This window comes from Puma concolor, chromosome B4 (genome assembly GCF_028749965.1).
Source record: "Puma concolor isolate L17-30 chromosome B4, mPumCon1.1.hap2, whole genome shotgun sequence".
Lineage (NCBI taxonomy): Eukaryota > Metazoa > Chordata > Mammalia > Carnivora > Felidae > Puma > Puma concolor.
Genome location: NC_141673.1, coordinates 52,897,346 through 52,921,450, shown reverse-complemented (window position 1 = coordinate 52,921,450; position 24,105 = coordinate 52,897,346). Strand labels below are relative to the sequence as shown.

Below are 24,105 nucleotides of genomic sequence, written 5' to 3'. Positions count from 1 at the left end.
CCTGGTGTCTATACAAGACGCCAATACTGGAAATAACATGAGTCTGGGTATATCTGAGCATGTGGACTCAGCTCCCGGATTTAATTACAAACCACTGAGTCGAAGGGAGTTCATCATTGTTTGTATCACACATCTATAACACATGTAGATCTGCTCCCCAGCAAGCCCCAACAACAAAAGCCTATCTGACTAGTCATCCTCCTGCTCTTCTAAATTGAATTTTCCAGATTTAAGTAGCTGAATCTGAAGTAAGCTTCTGAAAGGAACCAGTTTATCTGGTATCTGTAGCAGAGGTTGGCAAAATTCCACATTCAGGACCAAGTAGCCTGGAGCCTGTTACGTTTTTTCTTTAACAGCTTTATTGAGATATAATTCATGTGCCATACAGTTCCCCCTTTTAAAGTGTACAATTCATTGGTTTTTAATATATTTTCTGAGTTGTGCTACCATCACCACAATTAATTTTATAACATTTTCATCACACCCCCAACAATCCCATACCCATAAGCAGTCATTTCCCCTGTCTCCCCTAACTGTAATTAATCACTAATCTACTTTTTGTCTTTATATATTTGCCTATTCTGACATTCCATGTAAATGAAATCATACAGTATTTGGTCTTTTATGCCTGGTTTCTTCCACTTAGCATGTTTTCAGGATTCATCCATGTTGTAGCACATCAATACTTCATTTCTCTTCATTGCCAAATAATTTACTATATGGATGTTTCCGCATTTTGGTTATGAATAATGCTGCCATGAACATTTGTACACAATATTTTGCATGATATATATTTTCATTTCTCTTCGGCGTATATATACCTAGAAGTAGAATTGCCGGATCATATGGTGACTCTATCTTTAACCATTTGAGGAACTGCCAGACTGCTTTCCAAGACGGCTGTGATATTTCACATTTTTACCAGTGGTGTGTGAGGGTTCCAATTTTGCCAAGAATTGCTATTATGTATCTTTTTTATAATAGCTACCTAGGGGGTGAGAAGTGGCATCTCGTGGTTTTGTTTTGCATTACTCTAATCTGCAGCCAATTTTTATATAGTCTAAAACTAAGAATGGTTTGTACATTTTTTAAATGTTGAGAAAAACACTTCATGATACATGAAAATTTTCTGAAATTTAAATTTCAGTCTCTATAAATAAAGTTTTATTGGAATATAGCCAAACCCATTCATTATGTATTGTCTGTGGCTGCTTTTCTCACTACGCCGAAGTAATTACAACAGAGACCATATGGCCTGCAAAGCCTAAAATATTTACTGTCTGACCATTCACAGAGAAAGTTTCCCAACCCTGGTCTACAATATAGTTGGATTCGACTACAAAGGATCTGGGGTAGGAAGGAGGAAGTATGACTGCCTGGTAAGAATAGATTCCTTCTTTCTTTCCTTCCTTCCTTATTCCTTCCTTCCTCTTTCTTTCTTCCTTTCTTCTTCCTTTCGTAGGCTCCACGCCCAATGTGGGGCTCAAACTCATGACCCTGAGATTAGGAGTCATATGCTCTACCAACTGAGCTAGCCAGGAGCCCAGGATTTTTTTTCCTTAATAAAAATAGAACGCAAGCTGGCAGAATAAGGAAACACATCAGGATATTATGGAACTTAGGTAGACCACCATATTTTTATCTGAATCATTATTATAACATTCTCCCAAATCTGGGCTCTCCCCATCGTACAAATTTCTCCCAGAGTTCTATTCCTAATCTGCCACTCTGATCATATATTGTTCATCAGAAACCTCTAGGGGTTTCCCACATCCACAGACTCTTAGGACCATTTAACCAGGGTCTGGCATGATCTGATAGCATCTTAATGTTCCAACCTTGTCTTCCAGCACTTTGAACCAGACCACCCAGCCTGAATTTCAGGATTCTGTGCTCATTCTTATTTTTCTTCTACGTAGAATGCTTTTTCTCTTCTCCAGATCCCAAACACACTTTATTATTGTTATTGTGAAATGTTTCAAGTATACAGAGAGGTAAAGAGAATGATATAGGAATATCTATGCACTCACCAACCACCAAGCTTTGTCAAGTCTTATCATTTTCCATGTTCTATGGTGTTAAAAAAATATCGTAGAGTTAGTTATTTTTAAAGCCTCCTCAAATACAAAATCTTATAAGTAGGCCTCCTTGAGACCTTCTTCCTGTGATCTCCTGTGATTTCCTGTAACACTTTCTATGTACCTCCATCATTGACCTGTTCTGTCCTTATAAAATATTTTGAATATTCCTCACTATTATCATTCTCATGGAGGGGTACAAAGATTATTTATTTTAGGTAGTCTAACGAAAAGACATTTAAAAAATTTTTAACTGTGGGTTTCTTTTTTAATGTTTATTTTTGAGAGAGAGAAAGAGACAGAGTGAGAGTGGGGAGGGGCAAAGAGAGAGGGAGACACAGAATCTGAAGCAGGCTCCAGTCTCTGAACTGTCAGCACAGAGCCCGATGCCGGACTTGAACCCACAGACTGACTCTGACATCATGACCTGAGCCAAAGTCAAGTGCTTAACTAACTGAGCCACCCAGGCACCTCCAAAATTGTGCTTATTTAAAAATGTACACTAGATGGGCACCTGGGTGGCTCAGTCAGTTGAGTGTCTGACTCTTGATTTCAGCTCAGGTCATGATCTCACGGTCACGGGATCGAACCCTGTGTGGGGCTCTGTGTTGGGCACGGAGCCTGCTCAGGATTCTCTCCCTTCCTCTCCCTCTGCCCCTCCCCTGCTTGCACTCACTCTCTCTCTCTTAAAAAGTAAAAATGGGGGCGCCTGGGTGGCGCAGTCGGTTAAGCGTCCAACTTCAGCCAGGTCACGATCTCCCGCTCCGTGAGTTCGAGCCCCGCGTCGGGCTCTGGGCTGATGGCTCAGAGCCTGGAGCCTGTTTCCGATTCTGTGTCTCCCTCTCTCTCTGCCCCTCCCCCGTTCATGCTCTGTCTCTCTCTGTCCCAAAAATAAATAAACGTTGAAAAAAAAAAGTAAAAATGAAAAAAAAATTATAAAAAATAATAAAACAAAAATGTACATTAGAAATGTATGTACATACTAGTGTTTAAAAATATATATCTAGATCACCAACTCTGTGATTTCCCAGATATCCTTTAGGACATGGCTAAAGTAGGTAGAGATAGTAGAAAATTATTGAGTAAATAAAAATATAGATGATACGGCAAAAATTTTGAAGATTATATTCAAATAATTTAGCTTAGAAAACTTAGCTTGTTAGAACAGGGACTTAGTTTTGTTGATTTTTGTATGCTCTAAGTACCCAACTAACCCAGAAAAGATGCTTATTGAATTGAATTTATTTCTCTCTGGGGCAAGATCCTTGAAAATCATAGGGAACCTCCTAAACCTTCTGACAGACCACTTAAGACATTTCCTCCACATTGAATGCCCCTGGCACATATGCCAGAGACAGATGGTGCTTTTTTCCCCTCTCTCCCCATCCTGTCCATTATGACAAGTTGCCCCAGTTGGGGCTTGATTAAGTATGAAATAATGCCGGTGATAGTCATGTTCTGAAGGCATGAGGACTCCAGCTTGCCAGGATGCTCTCATCAGCATTGCTTCAACAGAACGATCTCAGCAAATTTCAGTTTGTGGACCATTTTGGTTCTTGGATCTGGTCCACCCCCCCCCCCCCCCCCACACACACTCAGCATACTTTATGTTTTAGAGAAGTGTTTCTTGGTCTCCTTAAAATTCACTATTTTGTGGCATTTCTTTCTTCCTTTCTTCCTCCTTCCCTCCCTTCCTCTGTCACTTCCTCCCTCTCTTCCTTCCTCCCTTCCTTCCTTTGTAGGCTTCACGCCCAGCACAGAACCCAGCATGGGATTTGAACTCACGCCCCTGAGATTGAGACCTGAGCTGAAGTCAAGAGTCAGACACTTAACCAACTAAGCCACCCAGGCACTCCTGGCATTTTTTCATTATTGTTAATACTGAACCATCTGAAGTCACGTTGGCAACTGAATTTGGTCTTGAGACTTGGCAGTGAGGAATCATTTTGTATAGCAAACCCAATGCACAATGTTAGCCAAATTATGTCATACGGTTACAAAACTCCTGTCCTATCTTCCAGCTTTTCTGAGTAAATGTGACTCTTTCAGAAGTTTCACTCCTCCTACCCTAAAATGACCTTATATGCTCTCAGATATCAGAGGATCCTAAGTGTGATGAAATCCTTTATTTCCTTTCTTATAGCCTGCTTAAATTTTAAGGTGGTGTTTTGGGAGAGTGGGAAGCAGGCGGAACTCCTGAGACCTCTGAGTCACAAAAGGAGATCAGAACATGTCTAAAGTTTGATTTAACCCTCAAAGCTTCACTCATAATGGGCTAAATAAGCCTCTGGGAGAAGCCTATGAAACTTCTGTATATGGCTTTAACAAGTGTTTTCTTTCCTAATTCCTACTGCTAAGGCACAGGTCTTTGCTGATCTTAAAACTCCATGACAGGACTAGCTTATAAGCAGGTTTTTTAATGTTACACTTTATCATCCAAATGAAGACACTTTTATAAATGAAACAGGGGTACTGGGAAGAAAAAGGCATAAACCACCGAGCCTCTTATCTATAACAGATCCTTTCAAACTGGGGACTGGTTTTTGGGTTTTTTTTTTTCTTCCCAGGGGAGGGGACTAGTTTTCAACTTGAAAGTCTATGGGGTTTCTCAGAGAGTTTGAAGTTTTGTTTTCATTTTAGTGACATGGCTGTGTTTGCATTGTTTATGCTAATCCATTGTTTGTCCTGAGTGGGAAAATTTTAATTGTCCCTGGTCAAAAAGAGAACAGAATCAGACTTCACTTCCAGATAGGGAAATGTTCAAGCCAAGCCAAGTCAGGGGACAGCATGGCCTGTAAAAAAAGACATGTAGTAGTTCTGAAAGAGAAAAGTGTGATAGCAGGATACTGAACTCAAGAGCCTATGTTATATATTGTACCATATTCATTTTGCAAGAGGAGATGGAGTTTCAGCAAAATGTCATACGTTACATTAAAAATATTAATTTGTATTTAATTTTATAAACGTTTCAATCCTAAATTTGTGTTGGTTAAGTGTCCAACCTCTGCTCAGGTCATGATCTTGCCGTTCGTGAGTTCGAGCCCCACGTCGGGCTTTTTGCTGACAGCTAAGAGCCTGGAGCCTGCTTCAGATTCTGTGTCTCCCTCTGTCTCTGCCCCTCCCCTGCTTGTGCTGTTTCTCTCTCTCAAAAATAAACATTAAAAAATAAATAAATAAATAAATAAATAAATAAATAAATAAGTAAATAAATAAATAAATTTGTGTTGACTTAATAAGAGCATAAGGAGCTTTCTTACACCTGTATTTATGTAGTACATATTAAAGAAGCATAACAACAAAAAATAATTTAATTTTGAAGGTCCACAGGAATTGTAAAAGTTTAAGAGTCCATTCTCCTGCTTAGAGCAGTTTTAGTATTAGATCTTTTTCTTCCTAACCCAACTATGCCCTCTGGTGGTTAGTTGCTGATAGAAGCAAAATACTCCCTTTATAAAATGTGTCCTTTTCAGATTCATTTGTAGATCAGCTGTGCAGCCGACAAAATAATTTCCCTGTAGAAACGGTGTTGTAAACAATGGCAGTTACTGCCGGATAGCCCACAAAAACCCACAGTGGTTCTAGGTCACTTGATCCTCAGCCTCCTTTGACCTCCTCCACTGCCCTCCTCACTGGCCAAACAAACAGATCACCATATCCCCAGTCACTGTCAACACCACTACTACTCTGTCCCCATACCTTTCCCGAGTAGAAAGAGGGAGGAAGTGAGTTAGTGCTTCTGTCAACTCCAAAATCTTATAGAAATAACTTGTGCCCTGAAACCCCTCCCCCTCCTGGGGCCTTCAGAGGAATGGGCCACCTAGAAGGAAACTTAGAGGTCCTCTTTGCTTCTTTCCAAATCTTGGGGTAAATAATCTTGCTTCCTTTTCTTTTGTCCTGCCCAGAGCTCCTCTTAGTTTTTCAGGGTTAGAGTCATCTTCCAAGTAGAAGGCAACAAGGAAGGAAAAGCAGACTAGGAAAAAGTGGAAAGAAAAGAAAATGCTTTGACCCAAGGTGTCCCCAAACCCAGAAGTCAGAAGTCTCTGATATCTAACCAGTAAACCTTCAAACACCTGGTCTCCTCCATGCTTGACAACTTTCCTTTACCAGTCCCTTCTGGAAGAGGAAGGGTTGAGGGAACACTCAGTCTCATGGTACCTGGTGTGTATCATACCAGGAGCATTTAAGCAGTCAGCTATTATTTGTACTTTGTGATTCCGAGGGCCTCTCCCTGGTGAGGGATAGGGACGATGTGGACCCTGCTGTGTCTAGGCAGATACAAATCCCATTTTCAACAGCTAGAAGAGGAGCGCCTGGGTGGCCCAGTAGATTAAGTATCCGACTTCAGCTCAGTTCATGATCTCACAGTTTGTGGGTTTGAGCCCCAAGTCGTGCTCTGTGCTGGCAGCTCGGAGCCTTGAGCCTGCTTCAGATTCTGTGTCTTCTCTCTCTCTCTCTCTCTCTCTCTCTCTCTGCCCCTCCCCTGCTCATGCTCTCTTTCTCTCTCTCTCTCAAAAATAAATAAACATTAAAAAAAATTTTTTTAAAGATAAAGGAACTAGAAGAACTCTTCAGAAGATTATTGAATCCATTTATAGTGACAAAAGGGAAAATTTATATGATTTTAACAAAGTAGGAAAAAATAGCAAAAACATACAGACAAGTGAAACACTTCAGCTAGTTAGAGTACCTGACTGTGGTACATTACTTAATTTGGAATTGCCCTAACATTGACATAATGTGAAAGTTTATTTAAAATAAATGAAAATGTTGATTATTTTATCTATTGCTATTTAGTAAAACACTCAGTGGGGAGTAGGAGAGACTTAGAAGCTGGCCAGCAGGGAAACTGCTGATGGCTGTGAAAGGTTTTTTATTCATACCAGCAGCATCACACTGTGATATGAATTTTTTTCTCTCTATCATTCTTCTAGGTAAGGAAAGGAAAAGAAAGCGGGGAAACACTGGAAAAATAAACGAGTTCTTTCCTGTGAAGGTGAGCTTGATTATTTTTCTGTTGAATTTTGGTAAAATAGCAAGGATTAGATTAATTAATGATTGATAACAAATGAAGATTAGTGAGAACAGGTAGGGTACTTAATGCTACCTAAATATTTGTATTTAAGTTTTTATCTGCATCATGTATCCTATTTGAAAATAAAGTTTCTGTAAAGTACAAAAACAAAAATAAAATACTTTGAGTGTGAAAAAATAAATTTAAAAAAAACCCCAAAGAATCTAAAACTCAGAAGCTTAAAACAACCCTTTATTTAAAAACAAAACAAAGTTGAGCTCATAGAAACAGAGTAGAAAGTGCTTGCCAGGGGCTAGGGAACAGGGGAGAATAGGGAGAGGGAGAGAACTATCTCTCCAAATTTTCAAGTGTACTAACCTTTATTTTATTTATTTTTTGATTTTTTTTAATGTATATTTTTGAGAGAGAGAGAGAGAGAGAGAGAGAGAGAGAGTGTGAGTGGGGGAGGAGCAGAGAGAGAGGGAGACACAGAATCTAAAGCAGGCTCCAGGCTCTGAGCTGTCAGCACAGAGCCCAACTCAGGACTCAAACCCATGAACCCTGAGATCATGACCTGAGCTGAAGTCAGATGCTTAACTGACTGAGCCACTCAGGTGCCCCAAGGGTACAAATTTTTAGTTCTAAGATGAAGAAAGTGTGAGAATCTAATGTATAACATGGTGACTATAGTTGATAATACTGTATTGTATAAATGAAACTTGCTAGGAAAGTAGAACTTAAATATTCTCATTTAAAAAGGTGAATATGGCGGGGGGGGGGGGGGTGCGGCACCTGGGTGGCTCAGTCGGTTAAGCATCCAACTTCGGCTCGGGTCATTATCTCGCTGTTTGTGGGTTTGAGCCCCATGTTGGGCTCTGTGCTGACAGCTCGGAGCCTGGAGCCTGCTTCAGATTCTGTCTCCCTCTCACTCTGCCCCTCCCCTGCTTGTGCTCTGTCTCTCTTTGTCTCTCAAAAATGAATAAATGTAAAAAAAAAAAAAAAAAAAAGGTGAATATGGGGGCGCCTGGGTGGTTCAGTTGGTTAAGCGTCCAACTTCGGCTCAGGTCATGATCTCACAGTTCGTGGATTTGAGCCTTGCATCAGGCTCTGTGCTGACAGCCTGGAGCCTTCTGATTCTGTGTCTCCCTCTCTCTGCCCCTCCCTCGCTTGCGTGCTGTCTCTCTCTCTCTCTCTCTCAAAAATAAATAAACATAAAAAAATTTAAAAAACAAAAGGTGAATATGTGAGAAGATGGGTGGGTGGGGAGAAATCCTTTCACAGTGTATAGGCACGTGAAATCATCACATGGTACGCTTGTAAATATCTAACAGTTTTCTCAGTTATACTTTTACTATAAAACTGGGAAAAAATCCAGTCTTTTATTGTATCTCACAATTCTGTAGATGGGCCGGGTGGTTCTCGTACAGGCCTCCCTCGGGGTCTCTCAGGATTTTGATGGGAGGTGAGCACTGGGGCTGGTGCTGTTGCCTCTCTTGGCCTCCTTCGCCCATTCTCTGAGTCCTTTCCTTCACACACTGTGCCGGGCACCATTCCAATTGCTGGGTTATCATATGGAATAGGACAAATGAAGGCCAGACCCTCAAACAGCTTACATCCTTAAATTCTGACATTGCAAAAATACCCAGGAAACAAATCCATTATGATGTGATGTAGGTGGGTAGGAGGCTACTTTGGAGTGATCAGAGAAGCCCTATTTGAAGTAACACTTGAAGATCTGGGGGACAAGGATTTGCTAGTGCAAGTTTCCAGGGCTTGAAGGGACTTGGGGATTTAAAGCAATGCGCAAAGTCCAGTGTGTTTGGGGAGAAGTAAGTGAGAAGACCAATTGGGTTAGGTCACAGAATTAGTCAGAGGCCAGGTCATGAAGGGCCCTGAAAGCCATTAAGGACTTTGGATTTCATCCTGGGTAATAGGAAGTTTTTAAATCATAAATGTATTAATTCTTTTGTTGAAAAGATCACTCTTGCCTTAGAAAAAGGGGTCAAGGGTGAAAACAAGGAGACTAAATAAATAGGCTGTTGCAGTAGGTGCTGGAGGCTTGGACAGGGTGAAAGCTGTAATTCTGGGAAGTCAGTAGATTCCAAATATATTTTGAAGGCATCTCTAGTAAGCACTGCTGATAGGTTGCATTGGGTGAGTGAAAAGAAAGGAGAAAACACAGAGGTTCTCAGGTTTCTCTTTTGAGCAGTGGGATGAATGAAATACCATTCACTGAGAAGACTGTAGAAGAACATTTTTTATTTGGGGTGATGCAAGAAGCAAATATAAAATTTTATTTGAACATGTTGAAGTATGTTATGCTTCCTCAATAATTTGTAATTGAACTAGATGGTTTGAGGTTTACCCAAACTGCAAAAATAAGCCAGGTTATAACAAAGTGTCCTGCTATCTGGGAAATTAGAATAAATGGTAAATATTTAAAGTATAAGTTCATCAAGCAAGTTAGTATTTCTGTTAGGATAATAGCTACAATTTGTTAAAGGGTTTTAGTTTGAACCATATGAAATTATGGATATCGACAATTTTGAACTTGAAATGGCAATATCATATGGTTCATCCCAGTACATAGTAGCCACAGAATTATTTCTTTATATATGAATGAATAAATATTCACAAAAAGCCTTAAGGTAGGCTTTTTGTTATCTTACAGTTGATAAAATGGAAATTCTGAAAGAGGTTAACTAACCTGCCACAGGGATGGTGACAAGAAAGTAGGCAAGGAGGAATGAAAACAAGGTCTTTCTGACCTAGCATCTGAACTTTAAGCCACAAAGTCATACGACCAAGATCTCTAGCCAAGGAGTCCTGCTGCTTCCAAACGAGAAAAGCTTCAGACCTCATACACAGATATGCAGATACAAGAGTGCTTGGTCTGATTGGATGGAGAATTGCCGACTGTCTCTCTTCTGGAGAGACCCAAGTCCAAGTGGACCTTACAAGCCAGCATTGCATTTTACAAGTAGATACACTGAACAAAAAGAAATCAGATAGTCAATACTATTAAAAGTTTCTCAAAAATTCCCATCAATTTCTTCAAAAATTTCCATATTCCCTTCTATAATCATCACTGAACTTCTCTATGCTACAAAAATATTAACATAAAACAAGTGAGTCTAACCTCAGAGAAAGAATATATAATGTCACAGGTTGGAGCTTATCACTAGTCAACAAGCTTTGACCACTTTTATCAAATGCCTCAGAGCACATTTATTACTGTACTCTCAAGCATTCTTATACACTATTAGAAGTGATACTGCCCATGAGTGAGATTCAATATGGAAACATGTAAAATGTGTTATCAATTATAGGGTCTTCAAGCTTCTCCCTCTTTACATAGTTTCTAGGTTATCTAGATTTCATTAAAGTGAACACTACATGTGGATCAATTAGGAACTCTATAAATACAGTATATCAGTTTGATCCGTTAGTGCTTAGTTGTGTGAGACAAAGGCTGACAAAAGTTTCCATAACTAAAAAGCTTTCTGTCTACCCTTGGGAAGAGTATTTCCCACATAGCTCTCATATTAGCAGTGTCAATTAGAGCCAACTATTCCTGGTGGTAAGCAATAGAAATAGTCACTTGTCAATTAAATCACACTCCTACTAATGGAAAATTGAATTTTTTATTTAATAAGCATGTGAATCTGGGGCCCCTGGGTGGCTCAGTCAGTGAAGCGTCTGACTCTCGATCTTGGCTCAGGTCATGATCTCTCAGTTTGTGAGTTGGAGTCCTGCATTGGGCTCTGCACAAGCAAAGCCTGCTTGGGAATCTCTCTCTTCCTCTCTCCCTGTCCCTCCCCCATCTGCATTTCCACGCTCTCTCCCTCTCTCTCTCAAAATAAATAAATAAACATTTAAAAAATAACTAAATTAATCTGTTCTTCAATACTATATTGATCAGGGTGTCTCTGAGTAGAGGAGCTAGTATAGTAGCTACTCCCCACATTGGTGCAAAAAAAAATAATAAAGTCAGTACTTATTTTTTTTTAACGTTTATTTATTTTTGAGACAGAGAAAGAGCATGAATGGGGGAGAGTCAGAGAGAGAGGGAGACACAGAATCTGAAACAGGCCCCAGGCTCTGAGCTGTCAGCACAGAGCCCGACGCGGGGCTCGAACTCACAGACTGTGAGATCATGACCCGAGCTGAAGTCGGACGCTCAACCGACTGAGCCACCCAGGCGCCCCAGTACTTACTTTTTTAAGGGCCAGTACTTATTAGTCTATAAGTTCTCAGCCAGCTTCAATGTTATTTTAGTAATAATAATGGTAATAATAATAATAAATACTATGTACCGAATTCTTACTACATGCCACATACCATGATATGTGCATTACAAACATCTTTGCATTAAAATCTCCTAACAATCCAGTGGGATAGGTTGTATTATCTTTGTTTTGACTGAAGCTTAGAGATGTTAAGTAACTTCCCAATGTCCAAAACTGCTGCAGAGCTAAGATTTAAACTCAACCATTTTGGCCTCAAAACCCATGCTCTTCCCCCTATTATATGTGTGTGTGTGCATGTGTAACGGTAGAGCTGATTACTGTGAGTTTACTCTTAGTGCAGGTGATAAATGGCAATGCCTGTGTTATAAAAGTGGTCAGAGAGTCTAGAATTTTGAGCCCAGCCTGAAAACTAGCTTTATGTGCTTGCTTTTTTTGGTGATCCTTTGTATTTGTAAAAAGTTATATATGTGATTTTCATATTCAAAATGTTTCTACAATTAGACTTCCTAAAAGTAATTATTTTGTAGTTGAAGTCAATATTTAATTGGTCAAATGTGTCTGATTACTTACAGAGATGGATTATTTAGTGATATTCTTGGCTTTGGCATTAATGCAAAAAACACAGTAGGAAAGAATTGTGGAAAGATAACCGTTTAAAGTATGTATTAATTTTGGGGTTGCCCTCCCACACTGTGCACACGCATAGACAAATGTCATAAGAAAATCAGGATGACAAATTATTCAACCATTAGCTTTCAAAAATGCCACTGACATAGTCCTACATGGAGAGATTCAGATGCATTCTGACAGAGCTTTGGCTCCCAGAGATTAAGTATACTCTTAGAGAAAAGAGAACAGTGAGTGGGAGAAAGGAGCCCTTCAAGCACCTAAGACATGCAGGAGAGAATCCCAGGCCCTCTCAGGAGCCAGCACTGCTGTTAGCCCAGAGCTGGGGCACTGTGTAGAAGCTGAGGCAGAGCTGATCATCCTCTTGTTGTCATTCTGTGGGTTCCACCCTTCACCAGGGGTCAGTCAACCCACTGTCCATCATTAGTCCAGTTTGAAGTATTGCTTGCATTTATCCCAAGAATCTTTTCAGCTTCTTCTGACTGTCTTTTGGGAGCAATCCCTCATCTAAAAGCTCAGGACATTCATAAACACCATTCTGCCCCGCCCCCCCCATCTCCACCTCCAGATTAGAAACTAGAAGTCTTGTAGTCTTTGATGGATGATAGTGGAGGAGCCTTGGATGCTTTGTGGGGTGATGCTGGTGACAGCTGAAAGAGAAACGTTCGGTCCAAAGAAAGCAGGATTATTTGGAATCAACGTGAAATCACCCATTGAGCTGGATAGCAGAGAAATGCACTACCCCATCACAGAGTGTTAAGACGCATGTTGTCACAGGCAGAGAATGTTTAGAGCTGGATAAGAGCTTGGAGAACATCTTGTCTCACCCTTCCACATAGCAGAGGAAGCCCAGAAAGGAGACCTGCCTTGTTTAAGGTCAAATAGCTGGTTAATGGCTCAGCCACAACCAGTAATAAGATGTCTTCAGTGAGTTTAATTCTCTCTTTAATGCACAGCACAGAAAAATCTGGCTTGCGGGCTCTTTTTGGGGGTTTTTCTCAGATCCTCTTTCAAGGCATGATAAGTCAAAATAGAGAACCCACTTCCTAAGTTCTTAGAATTCCAAATTCAACAGCTCACGGTGACACCAAAGTTGAGTTTTTGTTGGATTAGTTTATTGCCATAAGATAAAGTGAAGACATTTTTTTAAATAGTTGGGAGAGCCATAACTGCTTAAAGACAATTTCTCTTTCACAGAGACTCTATGAGAGTCTCACACTAGCCCATGAGTGCCTGAAACTGAGCACCCGAATGCATTTAATTGTGAAGAAAGCCCAAGCTTCCTTCCCCATGGTAAATGAAGAACTGACCTTTCTTCTAGCTGTGCCTGTGGTGTTCTGCTCTTTCTCTGGTGAATACTTACTTCACTGGGATTTTTACAGGTAGACAGGCAGGGGTGTCTACCTATTGCTCAGCATTTCTCTCATGACCACCTTGCAATTTCCAGTCCCCACACGGTTTATCTTTGGGTATTTCAGTGGGTTCACACCACTCTCCATTGTCACACCAACAAACTCATCAGGTTGCACTTTCTACATTTACTCTCCACAGGCCTCTGTTTTCTTTATAGTTTTTTATTTTTAGAAACTTCTTTTGAGAGGAACACTCATTTTTTAGCATCACTTTACGTATGTCATCGTATTTAAAGTTGATTTTTTTGTGGCAGATAAATGACTGTTTAAAGACTTCTCTTACGGGTATTGATGGAACCTTTAAATAAAATCTGTTTGTAAGACACAGGGATAGCCAGATATTAAATAAGTCAAAATTTTAAGTCTTCTCGTAAATATTAGGTTGACTCCTGATTAACATTTGAGATTCTTATTAACGTTCCACACATTGTTTCTGTTCAACCAATTTCAGAACTTCATGAAAAAGTTGAGTGGTGGGTTGGGTAATAGGATACCACAATGGGAGCCTTTTTTCCAAGGCTGGCATGTGAATAAAATACCTGCAAGTCATGAAAAGAAACAAAATAGCTTTAAAAGCAAGAATTTTCACATTGCTCGCAGCAGTATGCACATACTCACTGGGTGTAGGGCTGTTGGGGATGGGGGTCTAAACCTAAGACTCAGCCAGTATCCGCAGCGGTCTGAACTCCCCTATTTGTGACCTAGAACATCTCTGCTATGTGTGCCTTTCAGCTGACTGAGACACTTCACTTCATTCAGCAAAGGAAGTGAATTTCATTTACAATGTGTCCATTCTGAAGGCATTACTAGGGAAGCCAGGACTGTCCTCACCACAGTGTGTGCTGAGCATCTTGCTTCTGGTTTCCTCAGACAACACACAGGAAGTTGAAACGAAAGGGTCAAGTTGTGGTGACCTGGAAGCCCCAGTCAGGAGGGAAGAGTAGGATTCATCCCCATGGCCTCTGTGAAAGTTTGGGAAAAGCCAAGGGAAGAAAGAGAAGGAGAAAACCATTAGCCCTCCCCTGATGGCTTAAAAGATAGGTTCTGAACCCTGGGTGCACATTAGACTCATCTGGGGGAGTCTTTGTTGTTGTTGTTGTTGTTGTTGTTGTTTTTCAATGTCAAAACCCAGGATCCACTGCAGACAAAATGAACAGAAGGTCTGCATGTGACACCTGAGTGTCAGTACTTTTTCAGTTACTCTGGTGATTCTAATGCATGCAAATTGAAAATCACTACTTTACAACAAGGATCACAAACCTAAATGCCCACAGGTAACCGATTAGGAAGAGGGTCAGCTAAGAGTAGAGAGGAGGCAAGTAGCACACTAACAAAGTATGCCAGAGGGCAGCTGCTGCTGAGCTCCGGCCAACTCTTGTCATGCAGGAATGTGACACCATTTTGGCAGATTTTTAAATGTGCGTAACTAATCATTTAAAATTGGGTTGTGTGATACATGCTACAACATGCATGCACCTCGAAAACATTATGCTAAGTGAAAGAAGCCAGACACAAAAGGCCATATATTGTATGATTCTGTTGATATGGAATGTCCAGGATAGACAAATCCACAAAGAGAGAAAGCAGATTAGTGGTCACCAGGGGTGGGGGGAGGGGAGCATGGGTTGTGACTGCTTAAAGGGTACCAAGTTTCTTTGGAGGTGATGAAAATATTCTGCAAGTAGATAGTGGTAATGGTTGCACAACATTGTGAAATGTATTGAAAGCCACTGAACTGCACACTTCAAAATGGTGAATTTCATGCTATACCTTAAAAAATAACTGAGGGGGCACCTGTGTGGCTCAGCAGGTTAAGCTTCTGACTTCGCTCAGCTCATGATCTCATGGTTTGTGAGTTGGAGCCGGGCACCAGGCCCTGCGCTGGCAGCCCAGAGCATGGAGCCTGCTTCGGATTCTCTCTCCCTCTCTCTCTCTGCCCCTCCCCCACTTGTGTTCTGTCTGTCTCTCAAAAATAAGTAAGCGTTAAAAAAAACAAAAAACAGAAAAAAATTAAGCTTTGTGGACCAATTCAGACAGGCCAAAGAAAACCGTTTTATAGAAGCCATAGTGGGACCTATGGTGTAAAACCACATGGAGGAAAACCAGGGTCCACAAATTGGGCTGAAAATTTTTAAAAAGCCAATCTAACATAATGTATGCCTCCACATCCTTTCATGTCTGCAACCAAACTGGTAGCAAAGCTGTGCCTGCTGCACCCTTTTCATCTTAAGTCAGACACAAGCTGGGTTTTTTCCTTGATAGGTGCTAATGCAGAGCTGAGCGGCTGCCAGCCTATAAATAGAAGTAGGAACCCCTGAGGCGCAGAACAAGCTGGCTGATGAAACCAGCGCTTTTATTCCTCTCCCTTACTGTTTTGTTACTGAGCAAGAGAGGGGTAAAGGAAACAGACAATAATAACCACACTCATTAATTGTTTCTCCTTTATCAATTGCTTTTTTCCCAATGCACCGTTAAATTCACACTCCCTAATTTATCATCCCCTTCAGTAGGGTTTGTTACTCTTAATTACTCACAGCATGTTAAAATCATTACTACTTCCGTCGAGGCGCTCACTGGCTGCAACAAAGACAATGAGGGAGACTCGGCTCTTCAAAGAGACTTTGAGGTTTCCTTAGTCTCTGCTAGCCTGGGAATACACTTCCACTGGCAGTGGTTTAAGAGCTCCTCCAAATCCTACTTTACCACGGATCAAAGTGAAATATTACTAAAAACAAAAATAGAATTGCCCTCATCACTTACATCTTCTAAATATCGGGCCATGTTGCAGAAAGAAGATGAGATTCAGATTTTCCTTACCTGAATTCTTCTCTGTAGTCATTCCTAATATACTCAGCTAAAGTCTGGCTGTACTGCAGGCAGCTCTTGAGGATGTAAAACTGCTGATACAGCAGAACGGCTTGGCTGGGACTTAGCGGCTGAAATGAAGCTCCAAGCCCCTTTACCACCTGTTTCACAATACTGGCCAGGAAGGTGATCTAAACAAGAAAAAAACAGTGACAATGTAGACTGCATGCCACCCATAAGGCACCTGTTTCAGCTGGGGCCTCACCTATACAAGTAGGCTGAAGTCCTCACCGCCCTTACACCAATACTGCACTGTTTCTCACTGAAATGGTACTCAGAGAACGCCAGGCCGTAGACCAGTTGGGTTTACCGATCGCCCCCCTCAAGCAGGATCAGAATAAATGCTGACCATCAAGGAAATTTGGTTCTAATCTAAAAGGAGAACATTGGAAGCAGGAATGGGGACAGAAGAGGAGCTTGGAAAGGCCTGTGGCTTCCTCCAGGAGAGAAGATAGTCTCTCTTCTCTTCTGTTGTGAAGAACAAATGGCCCACAGAAATGAACTTCCTGTAACTTTCAAAGAGGGTTCCTCCAAGGCTGTAGTTCTCAAAATTTAGTATGCATAAAAATCACCTAGGCAGCTCACTAGACATGTGGAATCCTAAGGCCCACCTCAAGGTATTTACCATAAACAATTCCCATGGCTTTGTTCCACAGACAACACGTTGACAAACACCAAGTGAGAAACCCAGGAAAACCAGGCTTGACACAAACAAGTGATGTTGATGTCACTGTTAGCTGGGGTTTTCTTTCTTTTTTTTTTTTTTAACGTTTACTTTTGAGACAGAGAGAGACAGAACATGAATGGGGGGAGGGTCAGAGAGAGAGGGAGACACAGAATCAGAAGCAGGCTCCAGGTTCTGAGCTGTCAGCACAGAGCCCGACGTGGGGCTCGAACTCACAGACCACAAGATCACGACCTGAGCCCAAGTCAGACGCTTAACTGACTGAGCCACCCAGGCGCCCCTAGCTGGGGTTTTCATTGAGACTATGTCTGGGATCATTTCTGACGGAGCAATGAAAATGGAAATAGTAGCAATAATGTGAACTTCTTGAATTCCTGCTTCTCACACACACACACAAAAGTCATTTACAACCGAACCAAGGAGGCCTGGCTGGCTCAGTTGGTAGAGCATGTGACTCTTGATCTCGGGATCATGAGTTCAAGCCCCATGTTGGGTGTAGACATTACTTAAACACACACACCCCCAAAGGGGCACTTGGGTGGCTCAGTTAGTTAAGCTACTATAAGAACAGAAAGGAACACTAGTGTCCTTTCAAGCTCTAATGAGCAGGTCCCTTTGCATGCCCATTAAATTAGTAGCAATAAAGGTATTGCCTTTTCTATTGATGCTGCTCATCATGGGCTCAAATCCATGAACCTTGAGCCAAGCCAAAGTGGGACGCTTGGCTGACTGAGACAGCCAGGCTCTTCTAACTTTATTTTTTTAATTTATTTTGAGAGAGAGAGAGAGAACAAATAGGGGAGGGGCAGAGAGAGAGGGAGACAGAGAACCCCAAGCAGGCTCTGCACTGTCAGCGCAGAGCCTGACACAGGGCTCCATGTCACAACCGTGAAATCATGACCTGACCTGAAATTAAGATTCAGAGGCTTAACTGACTGAGCCCCCCAGGGGCCCCATGCCATCTCTTTACTATGAGAGATTTATTTTTTTTTGTTTTAATCTACTTCTATGATTTTTATTTTTTAAACATAATTTATTGCCAGATTGGCTTACCTACAACACCTAGTGCTCATCCCAACAAGTGCCCTTCTCAGTGCCCATCACCCATTTTCCCTCTCACCCACCCTCAGTTTGTTCTCCGTATTTTAGAGTCTCTTGTGGTTTGCCTGCCTCACTCCCTCTCTGTTTCCCTCTGTTTATAACAATTTTTCCCCTTCCCTTCACCCATGGGATTCTGCTAAGTTTCTGAAGATCCACATATGAGTGAAAACATATGATATCTGTCCTTCTCTAATTGACTTATTTCACTCAGCATAATACCTTCCAGTTCCATCCACGTTGCAGCAAATGTCATGATTTCATTCTTCCTCATTGCCAAGTAGTATTCCATTGTATATATAAACCACATCTTCTTTATCCATTCATCAGTTGATGGACATTTAGGCTCTTTCCATAATTTGGCTATTGTTGAAAGTGCTGCTATAAACATTGGGGTACAAGTGTCCCTATGCATCAGTACTCCTGTATCCCTTGGGTAAATTCCTAGCAGTGCTATTGCTGGGTCATAGGGTAGATCTATTTTTAATTTTTTGAGGAACCTCCACACTGTTTTCCAGAGCAGCTGCACCAGTGTGCATTCCCACCAACAGTGCAAGAGGGTTCCCGTTTCTCCACATCCTCTCCAGCATCTATAGTCTCCTGATTTGTTCATCTTAGCCACTCCGACTGACGTGAGGTGGTATCTCAGTGTGGTTCTGATTTGTATTATGAGAAATTTAAAGCAAAACATGACATAATCAGATTTTTTAAAATAGATCCCTCCAACCAGTCTGGTGGGAAGGTAGGACAGACTATGTAGATGTGATTGTACTACCAAGGAGAGAGTCAGTGGTACTAGGGACAAGGATGGTGGCTGACAGGACAGAGTGCCCCAGTGATTCCAAGTGTTAATTCATACTCGCCAACTCATACTTGCTGTTTAAGACAAATGTTCGTTTTTTCACTTACATATATAGCCAATATCTTAATGTGTTCTGTTTTCTACAGGATATATTTTAGGTTTTTCATGAAATAAAGATCATATTTAAGATACCATCTTAGGGGCAACTAGGTGGTTCAGTTGGTTAGGCGTCCAACTCTTGATCTTGGCTCAGGTCATGATCTCACGGTGGTGGGATTGAGCCCCTGCTTGGGATTTTCTGTCTCCCTCTCGCTCTGCCCCTCCCCTGCTCATGCCTGCACGTGTACGCTTTCTCTCAAAATAAATAAATATTTTAAAAACTTAAAAATACAAGATATAATTTCAGTCCTGTAAGCACTCAGGCCCCAAATATTAAAAAACGCTTTACCTTAATTAAATAATAAAATCATCAGATTTACATTTTGCTTCTATTTCATAATTGTGACTACTTATAGAGAAAATTTGTGTTTTATTAATTAAGCACTGGAGCACCGGTATAATTAACTGTGAGTGGTGCTTTCGTTTTTGCTTCTCGGTACTTACGAAGGGAGGACGACTTTGTAGGAAGGACATCATCCAGCTAATAGCAAACTCTTCTGGTCCCAATCCAAGATTTCCCTAAAAGACTCACAGAAATAAACAAGTTATATTCATGAAGTTTGAGTTGTACATGATATTCATTCTCAAATACATTTTATCTTGATTGATGAAATCAGTATTTAGGAAAATAAGCTGATGAATACTTAAGAGCAAAAGTAGTATCATTTAAGTCAGACAATTTTGGAGACCATCTCTAATACAAGCATATTAAAGATATATTGTTAATCATTTGATATATAATCACAGAAATATAATAGTCATATGATATATATAACAATCATACAATATAATATGTATAATAATATATATCGTACCTGCTGAAAGACAAGAAATATCTCATATAAAAGTGCCGTAGCTGTATCTGTATATTCCTTGATAAGGTTCTGTAACTAGAATTTTAAATAATAGTCAATGCAATTTCACTGGCAGAGCCAGAAAATGGTAATTTCTCCTGGTTACCTTTATATACTTATAAAAGAATTTTTGATTAACAGAAAATATAATTAGTGTGGTCATTTTTCCTATTATGCTTGGTTCAGTCATTCTCAAAAAAAAAAACGCTCTCATAAAAAGACTACTTGGAGTGCCTGGGTGGCTCAACCTTGATTGAGCCAAGTCTTGGTTTTGGCTCAGGTCATGATCCCAGAATTGTGGTTCTGCACTGAGCATGGAGCCTGCTTAAGATATATTCTCTCTCTCTCTCTCTCTCTCTCTCTCTCTCTCTCTCTCTCTCTTCCTCCCCACCCCACCCCTCTCCCTTACTCATGCTCATTCTCTTTTTCTCTCACTGTCTTCCTAAAATTAAAAAGTATATATTTTTTAAAGTTGTTTTTTTTTTTAATATAATTTATTGTCAAAAAAGACTACACATTAGAGAATTTCTAAGAAAGTGGGTCAGGGAAAGAAGATACAATGGCCCACAGAATACTAACACCCAAAAAACTGCACACTTGATTTGCAAAATCATTCAGATCAACAACCCTACATCCCTTCGAGTATTGAAAATATGCCCCCTAGAATTAAGGTGGGAGATTCTCTGGAAAATTTAGCCTTATGCGCAACGTGAACTACAACTCCCTCTGTAAAATGGGTATATATAGGGCTTAGAGACTTTTGTTTTTGCTCTCAAGAACTCCAGTTAGTGAGGCTGTCTTTTAGCACTTGGTGCATGAGAACTGTGTGGGCATGCTATAGGCCAACACATTTTCCCTGACAGTATTCTTTGCAAGAACGAGCTCCAGTTTGAAATTTCACACTGTTAGACCTTGGAACCAAAATTTACATGATCTTCACGAATAGCCTGCGTGCAAAAGATCACCAAGTTCAAAATCAGGAAACTCAGACCTATCTATTCTTCCCACTAGATATTTTTATATGGAAATGCCAGGGTGGGGGAGAGGGGAAAGTGGGTGATGGGCATTGAGGAGGGCACCTGTTGGGATGAGCACTGGGTGTTGTATGGAAATCAATTTGACAAATTATATTTAATATAAAAAAATGCCAATGGCAATCCAGTCAACTAATCCCAAACCAAGCTCATTATTTCTCCCCCCTTTAAAAATTTTTTTAAAAACGTTTATTTTTAAGAAAAAGAGAGACAGAGCACGACCAGGGAGGGGCAGAGAGAGAGGGACACACAGAATCCAAAGCAGGCTCCAGGCTCTGAGCTGTCAGCACAGAGCCCAACACGGGGCTCAAACCACAAACCTCAGGCTCATGACCTGAGCCAAAGACAGACAGGTAACTGACTGAACCACCCAGGTGCCCTTCATTATTTCCCCTTTGAACCTACTCTTCTTGCTGTAATTCTTATTTGACACCCTGGCCAGAATCTAAAATTCATCTAATCCTCACAGTTTATTTTCACGTCAACCTATGAGTGCAATTTCCTAAAAATTACTGGAATCTATCCTCTTTACAACTACCATCCCTTTTCTTCATTAATTTATTCAACAAATATGCATCAGACCCTATACTAAGTGTTGGGGATACAATGGGTAGCAACAGGGACATGGGTAATACCTCATGGAAGGTAGTGGAGAACAAACAATAATCTAACAATCAAATAAATAAATAAACGCGTAGTTGCTAACTGAGACAAGGGCTGTGAAAGAAGAGAATAGGAAGTTAGGAGAGCTCTAAAAAGAAGCCTGGTCTCATTTCAGGAGTCAAGGATAGCTTCCCTCTGTCCTATTATCGTTCCTCACCTGGACTCCTGCACTAACTTCTTAGCCCTGCCTGAGTCTTGCTTCTATCCCACTCTTTAATCCCTGATCCACTCACTCCACTGTTAAAGATGGTATTATAGACACTCCATTATAGACTTATAATATTCAGACATATGAATATTATATTCATGTTATATTTAATTAACATTTGTCTCTCTAACCAGACTATAAACCAATAAGGGCACATGTTGTATCTGTTTTGCTTCTTGTTTGTACCCCCACAGGCTAGCACACTATTTATTTAGCTCATAACAGATTTTCAACAAATATTTATTGAGTGAATGAATATATGTAAGAGTTTTCTAAAACAAAACTATATGTTTAAGAACTATCAAATCATGTCCCATCCTTTTTTTTTAAGTTTATTTGAGAGAGTGGGAGAGAGAACATGAGTGAGGGAGGCACTGAGAGAGAGAGAGAGAGAGAGAGAGAGAGAATCCCAAACAGGAACCACACTGTCAGTACAGAGCCTGACGTGGGGCTCAATCCCACAAACCATGAGATCATGACCAGAGCTGAAATCAAGAGTCAGACACTCAACTGACTGAGTCACCCAGGCACCCCTATGTCCCATCCTTTAAAAAAAATTATGTGTTGTTCTGCTTGAAATAAACTAGTAATAAGCTGATTTATTCTCTCAGGATATGTGCTTTCTAGGTAGTTTGGTATTTCTAATGTTTTAGTAAAACTTTAGAAAAACAAGTAATTCTCACTGAGTTTGTACTACTTAGATAGCTAAGGAGATGATAAACTAAAGCAAGAAGATGATAAACTAAAGCAAGAGAGTTAACCCTAAAATCTCTTAACGAGAGTGCTTTTTTACCATTAGACCCTACTATGGAATTAACATATACATAAATATTTTGTATAGAGACAAATAAGCAGATTTATCTAATACATGCTGAATACTAATTATTTTCCTTAGTATACATACTTAAAACATCTAAAATGGATGTATTAATATTGATAGACTAGCTATCTAAGTTTTGAGGTTAATGGTAAAATACTTACTCTGAATTATATTTATATCCTCTACCATGTCATGGTCTACATTAGAAGACAGAAATCCAGAGCACCCCTATATATTATATTTAGTCTACCCCAAAATTCTTATCTTATCATCTTACCTCAGCATCAAAAGACATCTCAACTAAAGTTGAATCAGCCACCAACTGGATATCAAACACTGGACAAGATTTTGGAATCTGAGGTTCACTAATTAATATTACCAAAAGATTAAATAATGCTCCCCTAAAAAAAATAAAAGGCAATTAATAAATAAAGTTTGAAAAGAAAAATAGTAAAGCCAAGTTTGCAGACACTGAATATACTTACATTTAAAAGTATAAAGCATTAAGGCACCTGGGTGACTTAGTTAAGTGTTTGACTTCGGCTCTGGTCATTATCTCATGGTTTGTGGGTTCGAGCCCCACATCAGACTCTGCGCTGGTGGTGTAGAGCCTGCTAAGGATTCTCTCTCTCTCTCTCTCTCTCTCTCTCTCTCTCTGCCCCTTCCCCATTTTTGTGCTCTCTCTCTCTCAAAATAAATTAACTTTAAAAAAAAAAAAAACACATGTGTATGTGACACATGCATATCATTTTTTTAAAAAAGTATAAAACATTGCAGACCATTCTCGGACTGAACTTTTGGAGCCTTGGACATGCAGACAATTAAGTAGTGATAAAAAATTTAATTCAAAATATAATTTCATTGTCTTTTGGCTCAAAGCAAGTATAGGTCTAGAAGTTCCCAAAGCTTAGGAAGCTTAGTAAGTCTGGACTTAAGGGAAATTTGGGTGAGTTCAGTTGAATCAGTATTTCCCAAAGGGCTTCCCCCTCCCTCCTCCCCCCCCCGCCAAAGGACTTTTTATGGCCTATTAATTCCAGGAAATATTATAGTAAAAAAAAATAGATTATTTGTTTGAAAGAGGCATAGTAAATACTTGGTTAAACCAAATTCATTGCATATCTTTACTACTGGACTTCTCAGAGGCTTTAATATGCTCACATGCATTGTATATCTCTGAGACAAAGAAACCACCATATGAAACACTTCTTAAAATCCGTGTTTGAACACAGATTTTTTTGACTCTAGAACCCTTTATAAAATTTTTGGGTTGAAATACAGTTAACATATTAGCTTCAGGTGTACAACATAATGATTCAGCAATTATATGCATCATCAAATGCTCACCACGATAAGTATAGTTACCATCTGTCACCATACAAAGTTACTATAATATGATTAACTATATTCCTATGCCATACTTTTCATCCCCATGACGTATTTATTTTATAGCCAGAAATTTGTACCTCTTAATCCCTTTAACCTATTTTACCCATCCCCCCCCCTTCCATCCCACAACCACTAGTTTCTTCTCTGTATTTA

General features: G+C 40.1%; 1 protein-coding gene and 1 long non-coding RNA gene across 6 annotated transcripts in view; one reads left to right on the top strand and one right to left on the bottom strand.

Moving 5' to 3' along the window:
* The window catches only part of CB4H12orf56 (chromosome B4 C12orf56 homolog), a 120,805-nt gene that overhangs the window by 22,140 nt on the left and 74,560 nt on the right, over nt 1-24,105 (bottom strand). For 2 of the 4 annotated variants that reach the window (XM_086712915.1, XM_086712912.1), the window contains exons 9-13: nt 22,844-22,967; nt 19,803-19,877; nt 19,432-19,506; nt 16,196-16,374; nt 11,975-12,616 (exon numbers count right to left, since the gene is read on the bottom strand). In XM_086712915.1, the coding sequence (XP_086569041.1) occupies nt 12,418-12,616; nt 16,196-16,374; nt 19,432-19,506; nt 19,803-19,877; nt 22,844-22,967 (652 nt within the window). In that variant the 3' untranslated portion in view covers nt 11,975-12,417. Of the gene's footprint in view, nt 1-11,974; nt 12,617-13,059; nt 13,918-16,195; nt 16,375-19,431; nt 19,507-19,802; nt 19,878-22,843; nt 22,968-24,105 lie in introns of those variants that run through there. The other 2 variants (XM_086712913.1, XM_086712914.1) reach the window with 2 other exon arrangements.
* The window catches only part of LOC147579073 (uncharacterized), a 118,981-nt gene that overhangs the window by 24,932 nt on the left and 69,944 nt on the right, over nt 1-24,105 (top strand). For both annotated transcript variants that reach the window (XR_015253519.1, XR_015253518.1), the window contains exons 2-3: nt 1,295-1,379; nt 7,010-7,071. This is a non-coding gene — a long non-coding RNA (uncharacterized LOC147579073). The remainder of the gene's footprint in view (nt 1-1,294; nt 1,380-7,009; nt 7,072-24,105) is intronic.